General features: G+C 37.9%; 1 protein-coding gene across 1 annotated transcript in view; it reads left to right on the forward strand.

Annotated features, from left to right (window-relative positions):
* The first annotated feature begins 6,966 nt into the window (after positions 1-6,966).
* The window catches only part of LOC150079667 (C-Jun-amino-terminal kinase-interacting protein 4-like), a 540,406-nt gene continuing 525,359 nt past the window's right edge, over positions 6,967-22,013 (forward strand). Inside the window, exon 1 of the mRNA XM_090383158.1 lies at positions 6,967-7,659. Coding sequence (XP_090239284.1) covers positions 7,351-7,659 — 309 coding nt within the window. The 5' untranslated portion in view covers positions 6,967-7,350. The remainder of the gene's footprint in view (positions 7,660-22,013) is intronic.

Here is a 22,013-nt window from a genome sequence, read left to right on the forward strand (position 1 = left end):
TTACCCATTGCTACTAAAAATATATATTAATAGGAATCTTTAAAATTAATAGAATTCTTAATTAAAATTAATAGAATTCTTTATCGTTACAGATTACAACGACGGAATTGAACTGTCGATCTGGTTCAATTCTGCCGCCAATAAACAAACTTTTAGGACATCATTTTGACGTCACTTAAAGTCATAAGTATAATTTCACATAAATAACTACATTGCCTGATAAAAATACTGCATCGCTTGTGAATTTTTCAAATAATGTGTTTTGCACTGCATTATGGGTTGCAGAAATGTTAGATGAGATATACATGGGTGTTCAAAGAAAGTGCATCACCTAGGAATTTCACATTTCTAACCCTTTTCCGCTATCGTATGTTTCATTAATGACTAGCATCACAAATAGTATTTAAACAAAAGATATTTATTAACAGTTAAGGCAAAGCTAAATAAAATTTGACAAGTTCTCCCAAAATATTCCAAAACGAGCATTTGCAACCTTTATACAACAGTTTTGGTAAACACGACAATTATGGCTGAAATGTTATCAGAAGCTCTGAATTTGCTCCGGTTTATCATTTTAAATGGAAAACAAAATGAAAAGTTCACCATGTGCAAACTAATATTTCGTTGAACCGCCTCTGGCCCTGATGACAGCAGCGCACCGTCGAGGCATTGACAAGATCAATTTCTGAAGATAATCAACTGATAGTTCGTGGTTCCAAACATGAATTATGGCTTCCTGAAGTTCACGACGGGTCTTTGGTTTCTTTGTAGCAACTGCAGATTCTACACGATGCCAACAGTTCTCTATAGAATTCACGTCCGGGCTGTTTCCTGGCCAGCTAAGAGTTGTAATGGACGATTTTTCCAGCCATTTTCTCACCTGTAACAAATGTAAACACTTTACTGCCGAACCTCTAATGCAGAAATGAAACTAAAGTAACTACAGAACTGCCTATTTACACTTTTCTCCAGATGACAAGGAGCAGAGTCGTCCTGAAAGATGTGGTTATTTAGCCGGTTGAAATGGTCTCTATTGGTTGGCAGCAATTTGCCTTCCAATATAGCCAGGTATCCATTGACATTTACGGATACCGACTTCTGACATATCGCTTCCCATGCGATATGTAATTGCAGCTCTAGCAGTATAGAGTTATTCAACTTCTGGATATACGGTTCTCCAATTTCGTGGTACAACATCCTTACAATGCTCTCCTGTAACTGAATCTTACTTGTTGGCTTCTTCTGAGCAATTTTAGACGACATTATATACCAGAAATCTTCAATGGGGTTCAAATCTGTACAGTTGCTGGGCTAGTCCAACACTGTAATCCCAGCATTTCTGAGCTATCACTGTACCTTAAGGGAGAAAAACGAGAGAAAACATTGGTGTAAGTATGTTTTAAGCCTTGGTAGACAAGAAGACAAACTTGCTTCTTGTCCAGTTTTGCTTTATGTCAATGTGTTCAGTCCTGTGGAAAAATGCAGCTTTGGACGTCTGTGTGTTGATCCTTAATAGGGTTTCAGGCACTCCTCCAAGATAGCAATGTAGGTTTCTTCATTCACCGTTCCGTTAATAAATTTAATGCGGTCCATGCTTTTGCTTGTTATGCATCCCCAGACCATCTGACCGGCGGGGAACTTTACAGTCGATGTTATGCAGTCAGGATGGTGTGCCTCCGATTTTCGTCTTCCGACATATCGCTTCCCATGCAGGTTGAATTTCGTTTCGTCAGAAAATATGACGTTGTCCCCTTGCTGTTATGTCTATGAAACATGGGTTTAGCCCAAGCAAGTCACTTCTTCCTCATTTGTTTGATCAACACAGGCTTCTTCTTGGGCCGATAGGCATGCAGACCACATTCCGAAAGCCGTCTTTGTATATTATTATTATATGAGGGCCACTCATTATTTATAATATACAAAGTTATACCCTTATATGTATTTGTCTGTAAATTACGTGTGTTCTCTGGTCGATTTGCCTGTTTTGCTGGACGAAAAAACCCCAGTTTCTGGGGAAAAACCTTGCCATTTACTCTTGAGTCCGACTAACTCAGACGCGGAGTGCAAAAAGCCCATTAAAGTTCCTCGCGTCATCAACGGAATTGGGGGAGGACGGTGACGATACCGCTGTGCTATGCGCGTAGACTCCGCCGCCTTTGGATAGTTCGTGCACTTGTTTCAACACGAGAGGCCATCTCAAAGTTCAGTTTTAGATCAGGAGCACTAGCCTGGCGATTACAAAGGCATAGATGTTTCAAATATCGATCTTGGGAAGGCGTAGTCACTCTCTTAGAGCCTGATCCAGGTCTTCTCTTCACAACCCTGGTTGGTTTCACGCTTCAATTTCAGCATACAGGATACTGTTGACTGGAGGCAATCTATTTTATCAGCGATAGCACGCGTAGAAAGTCCTTCCTCGGACAGAGCAACAGATACACTTTTTTTCTTGGTTTCAGCTGAACACATGGAGCCATGCCTACACCTTCGCAGAATAGGATACTAATGAGCGTGTATACCCTTCCAACGCCGTATTTATAGAAACCGCTGAAACAATACCTTGTCATTACTGTCTGAAGCAATAGCAGCGTTATCTGACGCAATACCTTTGCTTTACGACAAACAAAATGACTGTAATCAAACAATATCTTATGCATTTCACTACAAATGTTACTTTTTTTAAGGTGATGCAGTTTTTTTGTCCGCCACTAACTTACTTTCCATTATACAGTATATACACGTATTTATTTAGAGTTGTTGGAGTTTTGTTCTATGGGTCAGTTCCGTATTCACTTAACGTGAATGCTGTTGTTTACCGATTACTTTTACAAAAAATGGACCACTCTTTTATCACGTGGATAATATGAAGTTAGTTTGTTAATTAAGTGTTTTTACCTACCATTAAACTTATTATGAAAGTATCATTTCAAGTTCTTTGCAGTATTCCATCATTCTATTTCGAAATTATAACAACTTGTAACTACCGATATTTGGGTAGAACGCAATACATTATACACATACCGGTAACTTCCTTACTTTTGCAAAAAAAAAAAAAATGAAAATTATGGAAGAGATTTTTGCAGTGCTAAAATAATTTATTTCTTAAAGTCGCATGAATGTGATTTTAAGGAATACCAAACGTATATACAAATAATACAAAAATGTAATGCTAATAAGTACAAATAACCTCTGTGCAAAACTTCCACTGCAGAAGGAATGTTTTGCGAAGTCTTTATAGTATGCACAATGAATGACTTCATGGCCGACTCAAGGGTTTATGGAGCCCGTACGCCACATTGACTAATGGCGCTCACCTCCCGCCGATGCAAAAATTTTCATTTTTTTAGAATGGTTAATTTTACCAATTTACGCCAAGGTTTAGGGGAGTGTTGGTGCCCCTAGGCCAGTGCCTACTTAGCCTTACCCTAAAGCTAGCCCTGGATGACTTGACATCCTTAAGTTAGGAGAATTGCTATTCCTGATGTCCGGCTTTGTAGTCTTCCACGAACAACACCAGCGCCTTCGAAAATGGCTCATTGAAAGATCAATTTTCGTACTGTTCGATGTGCAAACGTTGGCTGGTTGGCTCCCGATGCCATCTCCGACAGCAAGAGCCAACATGGCTGCTTTACAACGTTGTCTTTCATCCTCCAATGAGTCATCCTCCACTTTAAATAAATAAATACATTTTTTTTCACGGAATTCTTTCTTTGACAAATACGGTTCTTCTCCGTCTCACCAAGCAGGACAGATATTTTATTTATTTATTACAACCATTCAATTTTTAACAATTAGCCTTTATACCATTTAAAACTTAAATGAATTGCTGGTCATATTTTAGCATCAAATGTTCAAAAATCCCCCACAAATGACTTCGCTCACAGAAAGTAATTTTTATGTTAGTTATCCGGTTATCTAGATCAGTGGTCTCCAAAGTGAGGTGCGAATGATCCAGTGGATGATTTGGTAAGCAGAAGAAACGAGCCATGCAATCCTTCCATTTGGATCAATGTACCTATGTGAGGTGGCTTTCTCTGCAATGACTATTATTAAAAGCACGTTTAGAAATAAACTTAACTTGGAACCAGATCTTTGGGTAGCTGTGCCCCAAAATATGAAACCAATAATGAAACCACCGCAATAATGAAAAATATTCAAGCACATTGTTCCCACTAAAAAGTGCTGTTGATTTGATTTATACTACTTTGTACTTTGATTTCAATTTCGTTTTGTTTTGTATTTTTTTATCGAATTAAATTGTAATATTTTCAAATTATATATGATTCTAAATATAATGCACACCATGTAAATTATTTATAAATAAAAAAAAAATAATATTACATTACATTTATTACACTTGTTTCATTAATGATTTCATATAATTTTGTGCTTGAACTTCGATTTAATTTTGTTTTGTATTTTTTTATTTGTGATCTTTTAAAATTATATATGAATTTAGATATAATGCCCTCCATGATTTCTAATTAAAAAAATATTTTTTATTACGGGGTGTGCGCCTTTTAAGTAAAATATTATTTTAAGTAAAATAAGTTTGGAGACCACTGATCTAGATCAATTTTCAGAGTATTATCAGATAATTAGCCGGTATTAGAGCCAAATGATGTTGAGTTACATGAGGCTTTTGCCCTAAACTTCTTAATTTATAATAATTGAAAGTAACTTAGTTATTTATGTGAAATTACTTAAAAGTTGCTCTGAGAAAACAGCTAACTTTTTGCGACGTTAAAATGACGTCATACAAGTTTTTTTTATGGGCAGCGGAATTGAATCCAAACAGAACTCGCGTTTCGAATCCGCCCTACATAAGACACTACATGTCAGCTAGCACTTCGCGGATAAGTAAACGTCGACCACTCCCAATCAGATCACGAACAATTGAATTATGAATTTTGAATTTGAAGGGTGGCTAGAGCGAAGATCATTTTCGAGGGACAAGCAGCCACTTTGCGAACTATTGAAACTTCTTCGAACGACACATAGCATTTTCTCCGAAAGCAGTTTTTAACAATTCATGGGTTTCTAATTGCACTTTACTTAACTTTTTTTCATTGTTTTTTCATTATTTATAACGTTTCTTTGTGGAAGGATAGGGGAGTTTAAAATTTTATTTTTTTCGGGGTGCAAGAACTACTATTTATGGTTCTGCTTGTTACTTATGCTGAATCAAGCGTCAAGTGAGATAGTACGTGATAGGATTTGTATTATCTGTGAAGTTAATGAGTGGCAGCATTATCATTCAGAAATAAAAAGTAGAAGGCGTTGACAAGTAAAGTGTTGGTTTAAGAATTTGAATGCTTGTTAAGAAAATGGGCTATAAAGGATCAAGGCTTGTATGAAAACCACTTTCGAGTGTCGAAAGTTCAAAAGACTTCCTTGTAAACGTAGCGCCATTATTTCAAAAACAAGATGCTGTAATAGGAGAATCTGTTTCCCATATAACGAGCTCAGGTTATTTTGATCATTGCTTTCACATCACTTTCAGTCACAACTGCTAATTTTAAATCTAACAAGGACTGAATGCATTTTCCGGAGCTGCTTTCTTTCTGTAATCTAGACTTTTATTGTTCCATAAACATTCGTAACCTTTTAAGATCTAAGGTTAAAAATTATATTTCTCACGCCATTTGAAAACCATGTTGATATTATAAAGTTTGCGAAATTATAGCACAACATTTGGGGAATTTGAACCAGTGGCGTAACACTGGTGATAACTGCGTTCGCTAGTGATGATACAACCAAAGTGAAGAAAAGTAGATCATTGCTCTGCATCTTTCATCTTGATGCTCATTTTTGTTGAATTGTTTTCACGATTCAACTTTACTCTCATTTCTTAAGATTCATCCTGCATTTTCGTCCAAAGTTTATCGTGTAAATTGGCCTTAATTTAATTATCTCTTCAATCCATACCTTGCGGCGTTTGTTATTTGGGAGGGAGGGATGGTAGTTAATGGTATATAGCAGCTTTCAGTTCTTTAGTAGCATACTGCCAAGTCATCTTTCTCCCCTGTGAGAGCCGGAGGTACCGAAACTACCTTACCTGTTGACTTGCTACCGCAGGTAGGTCCAAAAAATCAGAGTGCTCGACTGTTGGTTTTTTAATGGTTAGCACGGGGGGGGGGGAATTATCGAGAATTTTGCGGGGGAGGCTCCGCATTTCAAGTTCATATACTGGCCCGAATTTGCTACTTTGCAGTTGTCGAAGAACACAGGAGGGGAGGTCCGTTCGAAACTATTGCTCGTGGAAGGGGGTTCAGAATTTGTAGTTTCATTACTGGACATACAAATTGTATAACTCATATGTAGTGCAATATGCTCCCCCCCTCTTCTTTTTCTTTCTCGTTGCAATAGAGGTAGAGATAACCGCAAAGGAAGTGCCTATCCATTACGGTATGCAGTCTTTCTTAATGTGTTTCATTACTAAGTTTCATTACTTCCATTTTTGATAACTTGAAAGCCGAAATCGTAAATTACTCTGCTGATTTTTTTAATTTTTTTTTTATTTGAATAGTTGCTATATTATTATTTCTTTTTGTTTTGCGTTCCGCCATTAGATTTTGCTTCGCAACGATTTATTTTCTTTAAAACAAACCAACTGTTATAACTGTAACAAAACTATTGCGTCTGTACCCCATCAGTCCTATACAGCGGTATGGCAGTTTCACCACTGCCATACCGCTGTCTTTTTTATTTTATTTCAACCATTACTTTTCTTACTTCCTTTTTTCATTGAATTGTCTTTAAAAAATAGATAATTAGGCAAAAACACAGTTCAGAACTTTTTCAAAATCCTTACTAGGTATAGTCAGTTGATATTTTGCGTAGTTCTTTATATATACTTTTGCAGTGCCGCGTATATCCTTTATGGAACATATTCATTTATTGCTTGAGTAATGGTACGCAATCCATACCACCAGATCGCGACTTACACTTGATGAAAGGACTGCGAATTTGTTAAGTAGTCGTGCCACGGAAGACGTTGCTGGTGGGAAATGGCATATGTGGTTATTGTAAATAATTACGAAATTGTTACCGTGTCGAATGACTGTTCTCGACACTACTGAGAAGATGAAAATGAAAGACGTTTGGAGCAACACGCTTTCACGTTCCAGTGAGAATCTGATTAAGTGTCCTGTAGTTGAATTATTAATAATGGCTTCGAACGTGTGATAGATCTCTAAGATCTTTAAAATTGTTATTTTTACGACGATGTTATTCTTTCTCGGTATTGCAGAAAGAATACAGTTTAATTTTAATGCGTGATTTATAGTTTTATTTTATCCAGATTCCAGTATAAGACTTTTTTGTGTGCTATTGTACAATAATTTGTTAAAAATGGATGCAGAATCTCCCATGCAAGAGGTTATATATGGGACTAATAATGATGATAATCATGTTATGTCTGAGAAAGTACAAGCCCTTGCTGGCAGTGTTTATCAAGAATTTGAGAGGATGATAGAAAGATACGATGAAGATGTAGTAAAAGAGTTAATGCCTCTGGTAGTAAATGTGTTGGAGAACTTGGATATTTCTGTTATGGAAAACCAAGAGCATGAAGTTGAATTAGAACTGCTTAGAGAAGATAATGAACAGTTAGTTACGCAGTACGAACGGGAAAAACAGCTAAGGAAATCATCTGAGCAAGTAAGTTTAATTAATCGTCTTGTATTATTATTTATTTAAATTTCAGGTGACATATTGTTGCAGTTTATGACTATATATAAATAGTTATAACAATAAAATTGATGTGTATGTACACCCCAGGAATCCTTTCTGGCTATACCATGAGAAAAAATACTTTCTGATTATTTCAAAGAAATGTGCATGCGTCCTCAGTGGGGAAAATGGGTAATGTTTCATTTAAGTGTCCCAATTCGTTCAGCGTAGACCTTATAGTTTAGCTCCGAACCATTACATTTAAATTACACTAATGTGATAAGAACTAAATTTTTTTTGTTGATGCTACAGTTTACAGGAGGATTAACATGTCCGAAACACAACGACAAAATGTCACTTAAGCGTATTAAAATATATAAAGTTCTTGTTGATGTGGACTTCATTTGCATTATCATCATCAAGTGTTAAAATATGTTTTCTTTATAAAACAGGTTTCAGAACGTGATGATAGAACTTTCAGGAAAGTTAAATTCAAAAAGGAATGAACTGAGTTTGTTAATTATTATTTTATCCAAGTTGATAGAGGAGTAAAAAAAAATTCTATCTGTAATCTGTATGCAGCTTCATAAAACATTTTAAGGGTAATTGTAAAGTTACTTTTATAAACAGAAATAGAGTGAGTAAATGAAAAAAAAATAAAGGCAGAGTAAGGCAATAAAATAAATCAATGTAAAAAAACTAAATTATCCCCAGGGGCTCACATCTAATGAGTATGGGCTTGGCACACCCAGGATCCCGAGCTGGATATCATCCTTCTTCTCTTTCTTGGTGATTCCCTTCTACTTCTCTCTCTCTCTGGGTAATTCAGAAATATTTTTTTTGCCTGGTGCAGCATAAGCCTTGGAGTTTCTTGCACCATATGGCTAATAATAATAATAAATACATAAATACCTTAGAAAGGAATATTGCCATATAACTTACAACCTTGATGTCTTTGTCAGTGTGTCAACTACCAAGATTGTTGGAAAATGAACGACGGCATTATGCCTCTGTTTCGGATGCAAAATACATGCCAAAAAGGTTAGGTCAATGCAAAAGTAAATAAATGGAGTAAATTTGGATAAAATTTAAGCCAAACTGAAATTAAAAAGGGTGTGGATATTATGCGGTAGGCATGTAGTTTACAGTTATCACTTACAGAGAGCACATGTACAACTACAGAAAAAATATATACAAATGAAGAACTCATTGCAACTGTTTAAGGTTCAGGCAAGAAAGTAGAAGTGGACGTAGCCAGATATATACAGCACGGGCTAGTGACCGCTAGTGAAAAAAAAAAAAAAAGGGAAATTAAATTTGTGATAAATGCAACTAAACATAGGTAAGAAGGTAATTAACGAAGAAAAAACAGCAAGAAAAAGTGCTGAAAACTTTGTGGAGGCAAAAAATTTTAATATAGGAAGAAAATGGTTTCTCACTATGCATTTGCAAAACTTGCGAAAATTTGCAAAAATGGCCTTGAGAAGTAAGAGAAAGAATGCAGAACAGTAAAAAGCAGAGGAAATACAGCAAAAATAGTGAGGGCTCAGACAGTCCAGGGTTGCAAATCCTGTTCCTATAGAAAGGACCTTGAACTGAGTTCTGAGAGTATAAATCACGAATTAAAAAATATTGAGACATACATTGTATAATAAAGCATCATACTTAGTTATACATTATACAATGTACGATATTTATAGAATGTGCAAACCTGGAATATGAGAAATATTGAATAAAGTTAACTGAAGTGTCATGCTGAAATTAAGATGTAATTTGACAAAACATTAATGGAAATTTAGTTAGAAATCATTTTTAAAATTGATGATATTAAGGGCTTTATGAAAGTGTGTTGTAAATATGACAAAGGAAAAGAGGTACCAATGAACTTATTGTAGAATTTTTTAATGTTCTAATGTTGCCATCTTTAATGTTAGAAAATTCTACCTTAAGCTCATTAGTAACTCTTTTCGTTTGTCATATTTGCAGTACCAATATCACTTTCATAAAGCCCTTAATATCATCAGTTTTAAATTCTTAACCAGATCATATTGATTTAAAGCAGATTTCTAACAATCTCCATAATGTTTTGTCCAACAACATCTTAGTTTCAGCACTATTTCAGTTAACTTTATTCAATATTTCTCATTTTCCAGGTTTATACATTCTGTAAATAACATTTATTGTATAACATATGACTGAGTATGATGCTTTATTATACAATGTGCGTCCCAATTTTTTTTCCTTTTTTATTATTAGTTTATTATTCCCACATTCACATGAAGTGTGTAGTGTTTTTTTTTTTTTTTGGATGATGCTATATGAGCATGCTTTATTGCACATTTGCCACTACTGTTACTACTATTATGTTCACATTATTTCAAATTTGTGATTCATACTCTCAGAATTTAGTTCAAGACCCTTTGTATATTATTATTATTAGCCACATAGTGCAAGGAAGCGTAAGGTTTATGCTGCACCAGCCAAAAAAAAAATTAACAAATTACCCCGAGAGAGAGAGAGAGAGAAGTAGGAAGGAATCACCAAGAAAGAGAAGAATGATGATATCCAGCTCAGGACCCTGGGTGTGCTAAGCCCATACTCACCAGATGATGTGGCGCCTCCGTAGCCAGGTGGGAAGGAGCAGCAGTGCGTAGCATATGCTTCTTGATTAGACCGGGGTTTGAGCCCATCACCGCCAAATACGGAGGATACGGAAAGGTCAGGGAATGACCACCGCATATCCCGGAGCAATATGGCCTTAGTTGCTAATGCTCCTAAAAAAAAAACCAAATAACAAATAACTCACCAGATGTGAGCCCCCGGGGTTGCATAAGAACACATTTGTAATCCTGGACTGCCTGAGCCTCACTACTTATTGCTGTGTTATCTCTGCTTTTTACTGTTCTGCATTCTTTCTCTTCTCAAGGGTTTAGTTTTACAAATGTGTATTGAGGAACAATTTTCTTTCTGTATTAACTTTGCTTCCACAAAGTTTTCAGCACTTTTTTGCTCTTTTGTTTGTTTATTACCTTCTTTTCTATGCTGAGTTGTATTTATCACAAATTTAATTTCCCATTTTTTATTCACTATAGGTCACTAGTCAGTGCTATATATATTTGGCCACTTCTACTTTCTCTTTCTCACCTGTACCTTAAACAGTTGTGGTGAGTTCTTCGGTTGTATATATTTTTCCTGTATGTAGTTCTACATGTGTTGTTTGTAAGAGTCAACTGTAAACTACATGCCTACCACATAATATTCACACCCCGTTTTAATTTCATTTTGGCTTAAATTTTATCCAGATTTACTCCAGTAAATCTGGATAAAATTTTCTTTTTCATTATCATTTTCTTTTGTATTGACCTAACCTTTTTGCATGTATTTTGCATCTAAAACAGAAACATGATACTGGCATTTTTTCCCTGATAATCTTGGTGGTTAACACTCTGATAAAGACACCAAGGTTATAAGTTATGTGGAAAAATTCCTTTCTATTTAATTTTTTGTTTAAATTGATTTATTTCATTGCCTTACTCCTACTTTATCCCTTTTCTATTTATTCACTCTTCTATTACTCTTTCTCTCCTTACTCGTAGCTTATTCCTTTTCTATTTATTCTCTCTATTACTTTTATCATTAAACATATATTTTTTTCTTTTTTGGCTGATAAAGCAAAAGCCTGTGGTTTTCTTGCACTACATGGCTTTTACTAATACTATCCACATTGCCATGTTATTTGTATTAGCACATTTAGAGTAAATTCCCCAAAAACTTTACATTTATGTATGTATTATTTGATTTAATGAAACACTTGAGCCATGAAATCTTGTTAACAGGAGAGACTGCTTCTACAGGGATGGGATACACTTAAATAGAAAGGGTGCAAGAATATTTGCTAATGCTGTTGAGGCAGAGTTAGGTGGGTCGGAAAACTGCCAGCTTGGGGGGGATACAAGGACTAGTAGATTAACAGTAGCCGCTGTCAGAGGTAAAAGTGATTCTTGCACTACTTCTGTTGAAAGGCAATTGAGCAGCAGCCCAGAAAGCAAGGCAATGGGAATTTCCAGGAGTGCTGGGAGTCATAATGGAACAAGTAAATACATGGGCTGTGTTAGGGTAACTAAGAGTAGAAACAGGTGCATGTATACTTGCATGTACACCAATGCTAGGAGTATAGTTAATAAATTCGATGAGCTTGAAGTGCTAGTCAAGACATCAAAGGCAGATATTGTTGGGATATCAAAGACATGGTGTCACAGACATAATCAGTGCAGAACTGGAATTTGGGGAGTACAATGTTGTACAGAAAGGATAGACAGGACAGGAAGGGAGGAGAGGTTATGCTGTTAGTTAAGAAACACATAAAATCTAAGGAAGTGCATCCAGTTGATGTGGGTGGTGGACAATGCAATGTTGAGTTTGTTTGGTGCATTGGGAAAGGAAAAATGAGAGTAGGTGTGTGTGTTATAGGCCTAATGAATATGATGCGTATAATGAGCAATTGTGCAGAGAAATAGTGGGCCAGTAAATCAGAGTGTCTTATTATGGGGGATTTTAATTTCCCAGATATTGACTGGAATTTGTGGGTTGGTCACTCACACACTAGCAAGGCTTTTGTGGATTTATTGGATGATTGTTTTCTACAGCAGCATGTTTGGGATGAACTAGAGGGAGTAATACTCTTCATCTGATTATCAGCAGTGATTCTTCATGCATAAAGAATCTGCAGATAAAGGAACCACTAGGTGGCAGTGATCACAGTGTGCTGAAGTGGGATTTACTCAAAGAGGTAACTACCATCATGGGTAAAGGGAAGGGTTTTTGCTTTTGTAAAGGTGACTACTGTGGTCTGAGACAGTATTTAAATTCTATATGGTGGAACCAACTGATGTTACCAACAGCAAATTCAAAATGGGAAGCATTCAAAGAATTAATCTTGGAAACTACTAGGCTTTACATACCAACTAAGAAATATTGTTCAAGGTTTAGGCCTAAATGGATGTCAGATGAACTAATGAGACATGTGGCAGAGAAGAAAAATGCATGGTATACATATAAATTAATATGTGACACAGAAGCCTATGATAGATATAAGCTGGTCTGTAACCAAGTTACAAAGAAGGTTAGGTAGGCGAAGGCAGATTACGAGAAATCTTTGGAAAAGGATGCAAAGAAAATCAGCAAAGAGTTCTTTACTTATGTAAACTCTAGAAGGAAGGGGATGAATCAGATTGGTCCACTTGATATCGATGGTTTAACTGTTGATGATCCTGCTCAGGTTGTTAACAAACTAAATGAATATTTTGCATCAACATTCACACATGAGGAGTAATTCAGGGAGGGGATTGCCAGAGGTGTATTCAACTCTGTCAGTAAACTAGAGAATCTTGTAATAACTGAGAGTAAAGTGGAGGAGAAATTGTTGAAAATAAACACAAGAAAGGCAACTGGGGTGGATGGAATCTATCCAGTTATATTAAAGGTGGCGGCAAAGGAAGTAAGCAAACCCTTAGTCATAATTATGAGAGCTTCCATGGACTAGAGATTTGCAAATGTGATCCCAATCCACAAAGGAGGATCAAAGGGAGACACAGGTTATTACAACCTGTTAGTTTAACTCTGTTCCAGGGAAATTAATGGAGACACTGGTTAAAGAAGCACTGCAGAATCATCTAGATAAGAATTCAGTTATAGCTCAGACACAGCATGGTTTTGTTAAAGGCTGGTCTTGTCTGATTAATTTGATTGGATACTATGATGTAGTCACAAAGAAACTGGATGCAAAAAATAACTTTGATATCATATATTTGGATCTTAGAAAAGCCTTTGATACTGTTGCTCATGGAAGACTGTCACACAAATTGGAGCAGTATGGTATTGGAGGCAAATTGCTGCTATGATTAAAGGGATGGTTGAGTCGAAGAAGACAGAGAGTGGTAATCAATGGACACTGCTCTTCTTGGACTAATGTTATTAGTGGAGTCCCTCATGGTTCAGTGTTAGGTCCATTGTTGTTTTCTGTATTTATAAATGATATTGATGATGGTATATCAGGCTTAATGTCCAAGTTTGCAGACGATACGAAGATTCTCAGGGTTGTTAATGACACTAATGATAGTACACTGCTGCAACAGGATATAGAAAAGTTGAGCAGATGGGCTGAGAGGTGGCAAATGAAGTTTAACATTGACAAATGTAAAGTACTACATATGGGTAGCAATAATCCCAGTATAACGTATCAACTCAGTGGTACCACACTGACAGTGGTAGAGAATGAAAAGGACCTGGGGTAATTGTGCAGACAGATATGAAGTTTTCTGAGCAGTGCATATAGTCTGCAAGAGTAGCTCATGGTGTCTTGTCAGTGATATACAGGAATTTTTCTAGCAGGGATAAGGAAGTGATTATTCCTTTGTATAAGGCAATGGTTAAGCCTTAAGTACTGTATACAAGTCTGGAGGCCTCATTTTAAGGAGGATGTAGAGCTGTTGGAACGAGTACAGAGAAGGGCAACAAGATTAGGCAATCAAGGGCAATCAAGCTTAATGTCCAAGTTTGCAGACGATACAAAGGTTGGCAGGGTTGTTAAGGACACTACTGATGCTATGCTGCTGCAACAGGATCTGGAAAGGTTGAGCAGATGGGCTGAGAGGTGGCAAATGAAGTTTAACATTGACAAATGTAAAGTACTACATATAGGAAACAGTAACCCCAGATCAACGTATCAACTCTGTGGTACTATGCTGACAGTGGTAGAGAATGAAAAGGACCTAGGGGTAATTGTGCAGGCAGATATGAAGTTCTCTGAGCAGTGCAGACGAGCTGCAAGAGTAGCTCATGGTGTCTTGTCAATGATATACAGGAATTTTTCTAGCAGGGATAGGAATGTGATTATTCCCTTGTATAAGGCATTGATCAGGCCACACCTTGAGTACTGTATACAGGTCCGGAGGCCTCATTTCAAGAAGGATGTAGAGCTGCTGGAACGGGTACAGAGAAGGGCAACAAGATTAGTGAATGGAACAAAGGGTTGCTCTTACGAAGAAAGGCTTAAATTTTTCAAATTACAGAGTCTGGAGACTAGGCATCGGCGAGGTGATCTGATAGAGGTGTATAAGGCTTTGAATGGCTTGAGCATGCTCAATGCCGATGGGCTTCTTTCTCTTGCTCAGAATAATTACCTGAGAGGGCATAAATTCAAATTGAGGAAGGACGGATTTCGGATAGATGTGCGGAAATTTGCCTTTAGCCAACGGGCAGTTGGTTTGTGGAATATACTTCCATCACTTGTTGTTGAAGTTGATAGCCTAAACAAATTTAAGGCTCAGCTGGACAGGTATTTCGAACGAACGGAGGGGTGAAATGGGAGTAGTGGTTGTGCTTTTTTTTTTTTTTTTTGGCTGATGCTGAATAAGCTTGCTTTCTTGCATCATATGCCTCTACTAATGCTAATGCTAATTAGTGAACGAACAAAGGGTTGCTCTTATGAAGAAAGGCTTAAGTTTTCAAATTACAGTTTCTGGAGACACACCTGTGAGGTGATCTGATTGAGGTGTATAAAGCCTTGTATGGTTTGAGCATGCTCAATGCGGATGGGATTCTTTCTCTTGCTCAGAATAATCACCTGAGAGGGCATAAATTCAAATTAAGGAAAGTCGATTGTAGGATAGATGTGCAGAAGTTTGCCTTTATCCAGCGGGTGGTTGATTGGTGGAACAAACTTCCATCTGTCGTTGTAGAAGTTGATAGCATAAATAGATTCAAGGCAGAACTTGACAAACATTTGGAGTCAGTGGATGGGTGAAATAAGGGTTTTTTTTTTTTCGTTTTTTTTGGTTGATGCTATATAAGCTTGCTTTCTTGCATCATATGCCTTTGCTAATGCTAATGAAGGTGTCACAGATATTCTCTCAGGTATGTCAAGCTGGGCTTGCTATCTGGGACTCTAAAACACTGATGGAACTGATATTCAGGTGACTCTCAAGTCAGGCAGACCAAAAAGGTCAAAGTGTTGTTGTTCCGTGACAGCCAAATCCTCTGCTTGCACCTTCATGATGGTGGGACTGTTAGTAACCCTGGGTATAACTCCCATGCACAAGTCCTGAAATACAGTACTCAGTATACTGGAGTTGACCAACAGTTGCAAACCAACGCAAGCAGGTCGAGTTGTGGTGCCAGCACCACACGGAGATATGCCCTCCTCTCTGTGATCAGGCAATAATAAGTGGTAGATGACTCAACTGCTGCAATGCCACCACTTTGTTTTTTTGAGACTTGATATGGTGGAACCCATGTGTTTTGTCTCCACAGCAAAGCTACAACAAAATCCCCCCCCCATCTCTTTTATCATGTAGTATAATTGATATCTTTTGAGGTTATCTGGACATCATGGTAGATTCAATCTTCTTTACATCTCAAGGGTACAGTTCTAAGATAGTGTTTGCAGGCCAGCCACTAGATAGTCCATCGGACCAAACCTATTGGTAACTTTCTGGGAGGCTTCCGGATCAGCTAGTGGATAATCTCTTTGCCTCTACTCTGCCAGATAGTGGCTGGAGGGAGTCTGAGTAGTGTGTATGTGGGGAGCATTGTTGAGGCCACATTATGTCACGGAGCTGAGTATATTCTTGCCATGTGTATGCCGCATCCAAAAATTTCATTACTTCATACAGTATGTCCTTCCTACTGTTGAATGCATCATGAATTATCAAACTAGTAGAACAAACTTATCTGTGAAAAGATCTAAACTTCCCAAGCACTTTCTTGTTCATTTTGCAAATATACATGGTTGTCTCAGTTCCAACTCTATGTCCATTTCCACTTAGTCTGCCAAACCTCTTGTACTTTTTCTGACAGAATCCCAGTTATCAGTTGATTTCACCACTGCCCATCATAGTTTTTTGAATTATTCGTCATATGATTCCATTCACTTCCACACTTCCAAGATGGTACTTGTACATATGTCTGTTCTGATATTCCCTCTCAGACACAAATTAATTTGGAATCTCCTCTCTTCTGTCTTCTGTGCCTTAAAATCTCTCTACCATTCTGTCAAATTATCTGTTGCCTCTATTGTTTTCCCAGTTCCACTAATCACTTGGAACTCTTTGACTTTCTCCATTCCAACTTTCCTTACAGTGAGGCAATTTTCCTTGGTGGTTTTAATGTTCAGGGTCCAGCTGGTCGAGATGCTGAGGCTTTTACAATTAATGGCCTGGCACAGATTGATCATTTAACTACTAGAATACCAGACAGTCCTAACCACACAGCCAACAACTGATATTTTTCTCATGAACAACCTTTCTAGTACATGGTTGAGGTGGGTACTCCTCTGGGTACCTCAGATCATAATTTGCTGATGGTCTCTTCACCAATGGGTGAAGCCTTTCTCTCATGGCCATTCTCAACCTTGTGTTGTTTGGCATTACAAGAATGCAAAATGGAATGATCTGCAGGATTTCTTTTCTACTTTTGCTTGAGCGGATTACTGTTTCAAATCCTCTGATGTGAACGTTTGCTCAGATCGTGTCAGCAAAATTATTCTTGTAGGGATGAAATCCTTTATACCACACTAGGTGTATAATGTAAACCTTGGTTTTCCAATAAATGTGCTAAAGCTGTTCAAGAGAAGAATGTTGCATATCGTAATTGGCTTGTATCCAAATCTCCAGGTTCATTTTCTGCCTACACCAATGCTTGCAACAATTGTACAGCAGTTATTAATCAGTCCAAACTAGATTTTGAACAGGCTAAGAGCGGAAAACTTGCTTATTGTCCAAATGGTAGTCGAGCATTGTGGTCTCTTGCCAAAGCTATTGGCTGCAACTTTTGCCCATCTCTGTTCCCACCTCTGTCAAAACCAGATAGTTCTGTTCCCTCATCAGCCAAAGATAAAGCTGACCTGAAAGCTTCCTATTTTCTTCTAACTCCTGTATTGATGATCTTGGTAAACTACTTCTTACCATTCTCAGTATACTCTATTAAATGCCTCCTGTGGTATTTCTGTCAAAACAACATCAAAATTTTGAATAGTCTTGATGCGAAGAAAGCTCCAGTTCCTGATATTATATCTCCACTTGTTCTCAAAACCTGTTCTCCTTAGATTACTCCTATTCTGTGTCACTTGTTTCACTTTCTTATTCCACAGGTGTTTTTCCCCTTCTGCTTGGAAATTTACACATATCCAGCCAGTTCCTAAAAAGGGTGACAAATCCCTCCCATCCATTTTTCATCTCATTGCACTTTTTTCTGCTCTTTCAAAATAATGGAGAACTCTATTAATTGCTAACTCTTAAACTGTCTAGAAATCTTCCATGTGAACAATGATTGCCAGTATGGATTCTATCAGTGTCGATCCAGTGGTGGTATAGGGTGCCTCCGTAGCCAGGTGGGAAGGAGCAGCAGTGCGTAACACACATATCTTGATTAGACCGGGGTTCGAGCCCGTGACCACCAAATATGGAGGATGTGGAAAGGTTAGGGAATGACCACCGCATATCCCCGAAGCAATATGGCTTTAGTTGCTAATGCTCCTAAAAACAAAATAACATAACAACAGTGGTGGTATAGTGGCTTATGTTACCTATTTGTGTACAAATTCAGTGAAAAAGCTTGGAGAAAGTCAAGAAGCTGCTCTTGACATTTGAAAGGCTTTTGCTTTTTTTTTTTTTTTTTTGGCATAATGGTCTTCTAGATAATCTTCCATCTTATGGTTTGCCAACTGTTTTTTGTAATTGGCTATACAGTTTTCTCTTTGACTGCTCATTGCAGGTTTGGTAGATGACTCTCTGTCTTCTAACTTCTCCACTAATGCAGGTGTTTTTGCCACTCTTTCCCTATTTTTGTATTAATGACCTTCTTCCATTGACCAGAAATCCTATCCACAGTTTTTCTGATGATAGTGTATTGCATTCCACCTTCTAGTTTAGCATTAGCATTAGTAGAGGCATTTGATGCAAGAAAGCAAGCTTATGCAGCATCAGCCAAAAAAAAAAAAAAAAAAAAAACCACTTCCACTTCACCCCTCCGTTCTTTCAAAATACCTGTCCAGCTGAGCCTTAAACTTATTTAGGCTATCAACCTCCACCACAAGGGATGGAAGTCTGTTCCACCAACCAACCACCCGCTGGCTAAAGGCAAATTTCCGCACGTCTATCCTACATCTGTCTTTCCTCAATTTGAATTTATGCCCTCTCAGGTGATTATTCTGAGCTAGAGGAAGAATCCCATCAGCATTGAGCATGCTTAAACCATTCAAGGCTTTATACACCTCTATCAGATCACCTCGCTGGTGCCTAGTCTCCAGACACTGTAATTTGCAAAACTTAAGCCGTTCTTCGTAAGAGCACCCCTTTGTTCCATTCACTAATCTTGTTGCCCTTCTCTGTACTCGTTCCAGCAGCTCTACATCCTTCTTGAAATGAGGCCTCCAGACCTGTATACAGTACTCTAGGTGTGGCCTGACCATCGCCTTATACAATGGAATAATCACCTCCTTATCCCTGCTGGAAAAATTCCTGTATATCATTGACAATACTCCATGAGCTACTCTTGCAGCCCGTCTGCACTGCTCAGAGAACTTCATATCTGCCTGCACAACCACCCCCAAGTCCCTTTCATTCTCTACCACTGTCAGTGTTGTACCACAGAGTTGATACGTTGCTCTGGGGTTGCTGTTTCCCATGTGTAGTACTTTGAGAAACCTTGCTCTGCACAAACAGCTGCAGCATTTTTTTTTAATATCCACTACCAGTTCCTTAAATGCTGATCTCCAGGTAATGCTGAAGTGGGGCAAAGATAACTTAGTTGAATTTAATCCATCTAAAACACAGTCCTGTGCTTATCTTTTTGCATTTGTATCTTTGATGAAACTCTGATTGCTAGACAAGATCACATATCTTTATTGGGGATTACTCTAACTCATAATCTCTCCTGGCATAAACACATTACAAATATTGCTTCCTCTGAATCTAAAAAACTGGGTTTTCTCTATAGCTCTTGATGTTACTTTTCTTCTAAACAGCTGTTCACTCTGTAAAAATTGAAATCTGTCTTATTATGGAATATTGTTCCCACACCTGGGGTAGGTGGGTCGGAAAACTGCTAGTTGTGGGGGATACAAGGACTAATAGATTAACAGTAGCCAGTGGCAGAGGTGGAAGTGATTCTTGCACTGCTTCTATTGAAATGAGCAGAAGTCTGAAAAACAAGATGCAGGATATTTCAGAGACTGCTGGTAGTCATTGCAGTACAAGTAAACACATGGGTTGTGTTAGGGTAGCTAAGAATAGAAACAGGTGCATGTATACCTGCGTGTACACCAATGCTAGGAGTTTGGTAAATAAATTTGATGAATTTGAGGTATTGCTCAAAACATCAAAGGCAGATATTGTTGGGATATCAGAGACGTGGTGTCACACAGATATAAGTAATGCGGAACTGGAATTTGGGGAATACAATGTGTATAGAAAGGATAGACAGGACAGGAGGGGAGGAGGGGTTATGCTATTAATTAAGAAACACATAAAGTCCAAGGAAGTGAAGCCAGTCGACATCGATGGACAGGGCAGTGTCGAGTCAGTTTGGTGTGACATAAGCATAGGGAAATCAAAATTGAGAGTAGGAGTGTGCTATAGGCCTAATGATTCTGATGAGTATAATAAGATATTGTACAGGGAAATAGAGTGGGCCAGTAAATCAGAGAGTCTTATAAATGGGGGACTTTAATTTCCCAGATATTGACTGGAATTTGTGGGTTGGTCACTCGCACACTAGCAAGGCTTTTGTGGATTTATTGGATGATTGTTTTCTACATCAGCATGTTCGTGAGGCAACAAGAGGGAGCAATACTCTTGATCTGATTATCAGTAGTGATTCTTCATGCATTAAGAACCTGCAGATAAATGAACCACTAGGTGGCAGTGATCACAGTGTGTTGAAGTGGGATTTACTCAAGGAGGTAACTACCATCAGAGGTAAAGGGAAGGGTTTTTGTTTTCGTAAAGGCGACTATGATGGTCTGAGACAGTATTTAAATTCTATACAGTGGGACCAACTGATGATGTTACCAACAGCAAACTCAAAATGGGAAGCATTCAAGGAACTAATCTTGGAGGCTACCAGGCTTTACATACCAACTAAGAAATATTGTTCAAGGTTTAGGCCTAAATGGTTGTCAGATGAACTAATGAGACATGTGGCAGAGAAGAAAAATGCATGGGATACATACAAATTAATGGGTGACATGGAAGCCTATGATAGATATAAGTTGGTCTGTAACCAAGTCACAAAGGAGATTAGGCAGGCAAAGGCAGACTATGAAAAATCCTTGGCAAAGGATGCAAAGAAAAACAGAAAAGAGTTCTTTACATACTTGAACTCGAAAAGGAAAGGGATGAATCAGATTGGTCCACTGGATATTGATGGTTCAACAGTTGAGGATCCTGCTCAGGTGGCTAACAATCTAAACGAGTATTTTGCATCTACATTCACGCATGAGGAGTTATTCAGGAAGGAGAATGATGCAGGTAAAGTAAACATTGGCAGTGAGCTGGATGATTTTGTAATAACTGAGAGGAAAGTGGAGGAGAGATTGTTGAGGATAAACATAAAAAAGGCACCTGGGGTGGATGGGATCTATCCAGTTATATTAAAGGAGGCAGCAAAGGAAGTATGCAAACCCCTAGCCATAATTATGAGAGCTTCTTTGGACTCAGCGGAGGTACCCATAGACTGGAGATGTGCAAATGTAACCCCAATTCACAAAGGAGGATCAAAGGCTGACACAAGTAATTATAGACCTGTGAGTTTAACTTCTGTTCCAGGTAAATTAATGGAGGCACTGGTTAAAGAAGCACTGCAGGATCATCTAGACAAGAATTCAGTTATAGCTCAGACGCAGCATGGTTTTGTTAAGGGCAGGTCTTGCCTGACCAATTTGATTGGATACTATGATGTAGTCACAAAAGAACTGGATGCAGGGAATAACTTTGATATTATATATTTGGATCTTAGAAAGGCTTTTGATACTGTTGCACATGGAAGACTGCTGCACAAATTGGAGCAGTGTGGCATTGGAGGCAAATTGCTGCTATGGATAAGGGGATGGTTGAGTGGCAGAAGACAGAGAGTGGTAATCAATGGACACTGCTCAACGTGGACTAATGTTATTAGTGGAGTTCCTCAAGGTTCAGTGTTGGGTCCATTTTTGTTTTCGGTGTTTATGAATGATATTGATGATGGGATATCAAGTTTAATGTCCAAGTTTGCAGATGATACAAAGGTTGGCAGGGTCGTTAAGGACAATACTGACGCTATGCTGCTGCAACAGGATCTGGAAAGGT

This window comes from Mastigoproctus giganteus, chromosome 10 (assembly GCF_048544385.1).
Source record: "Mastigoproctus giganteus isolate SK-2022 chromosome 10, ASM4854438v1, whole genome shotgun sequence".
Taxonomy (NCBI): Eukaryota; Metazoa; Arthropoda; class Arachnida; order Uropygi; family Thelyphonidae; genus Mastigoproctus; species Mastigoproctus giganteus.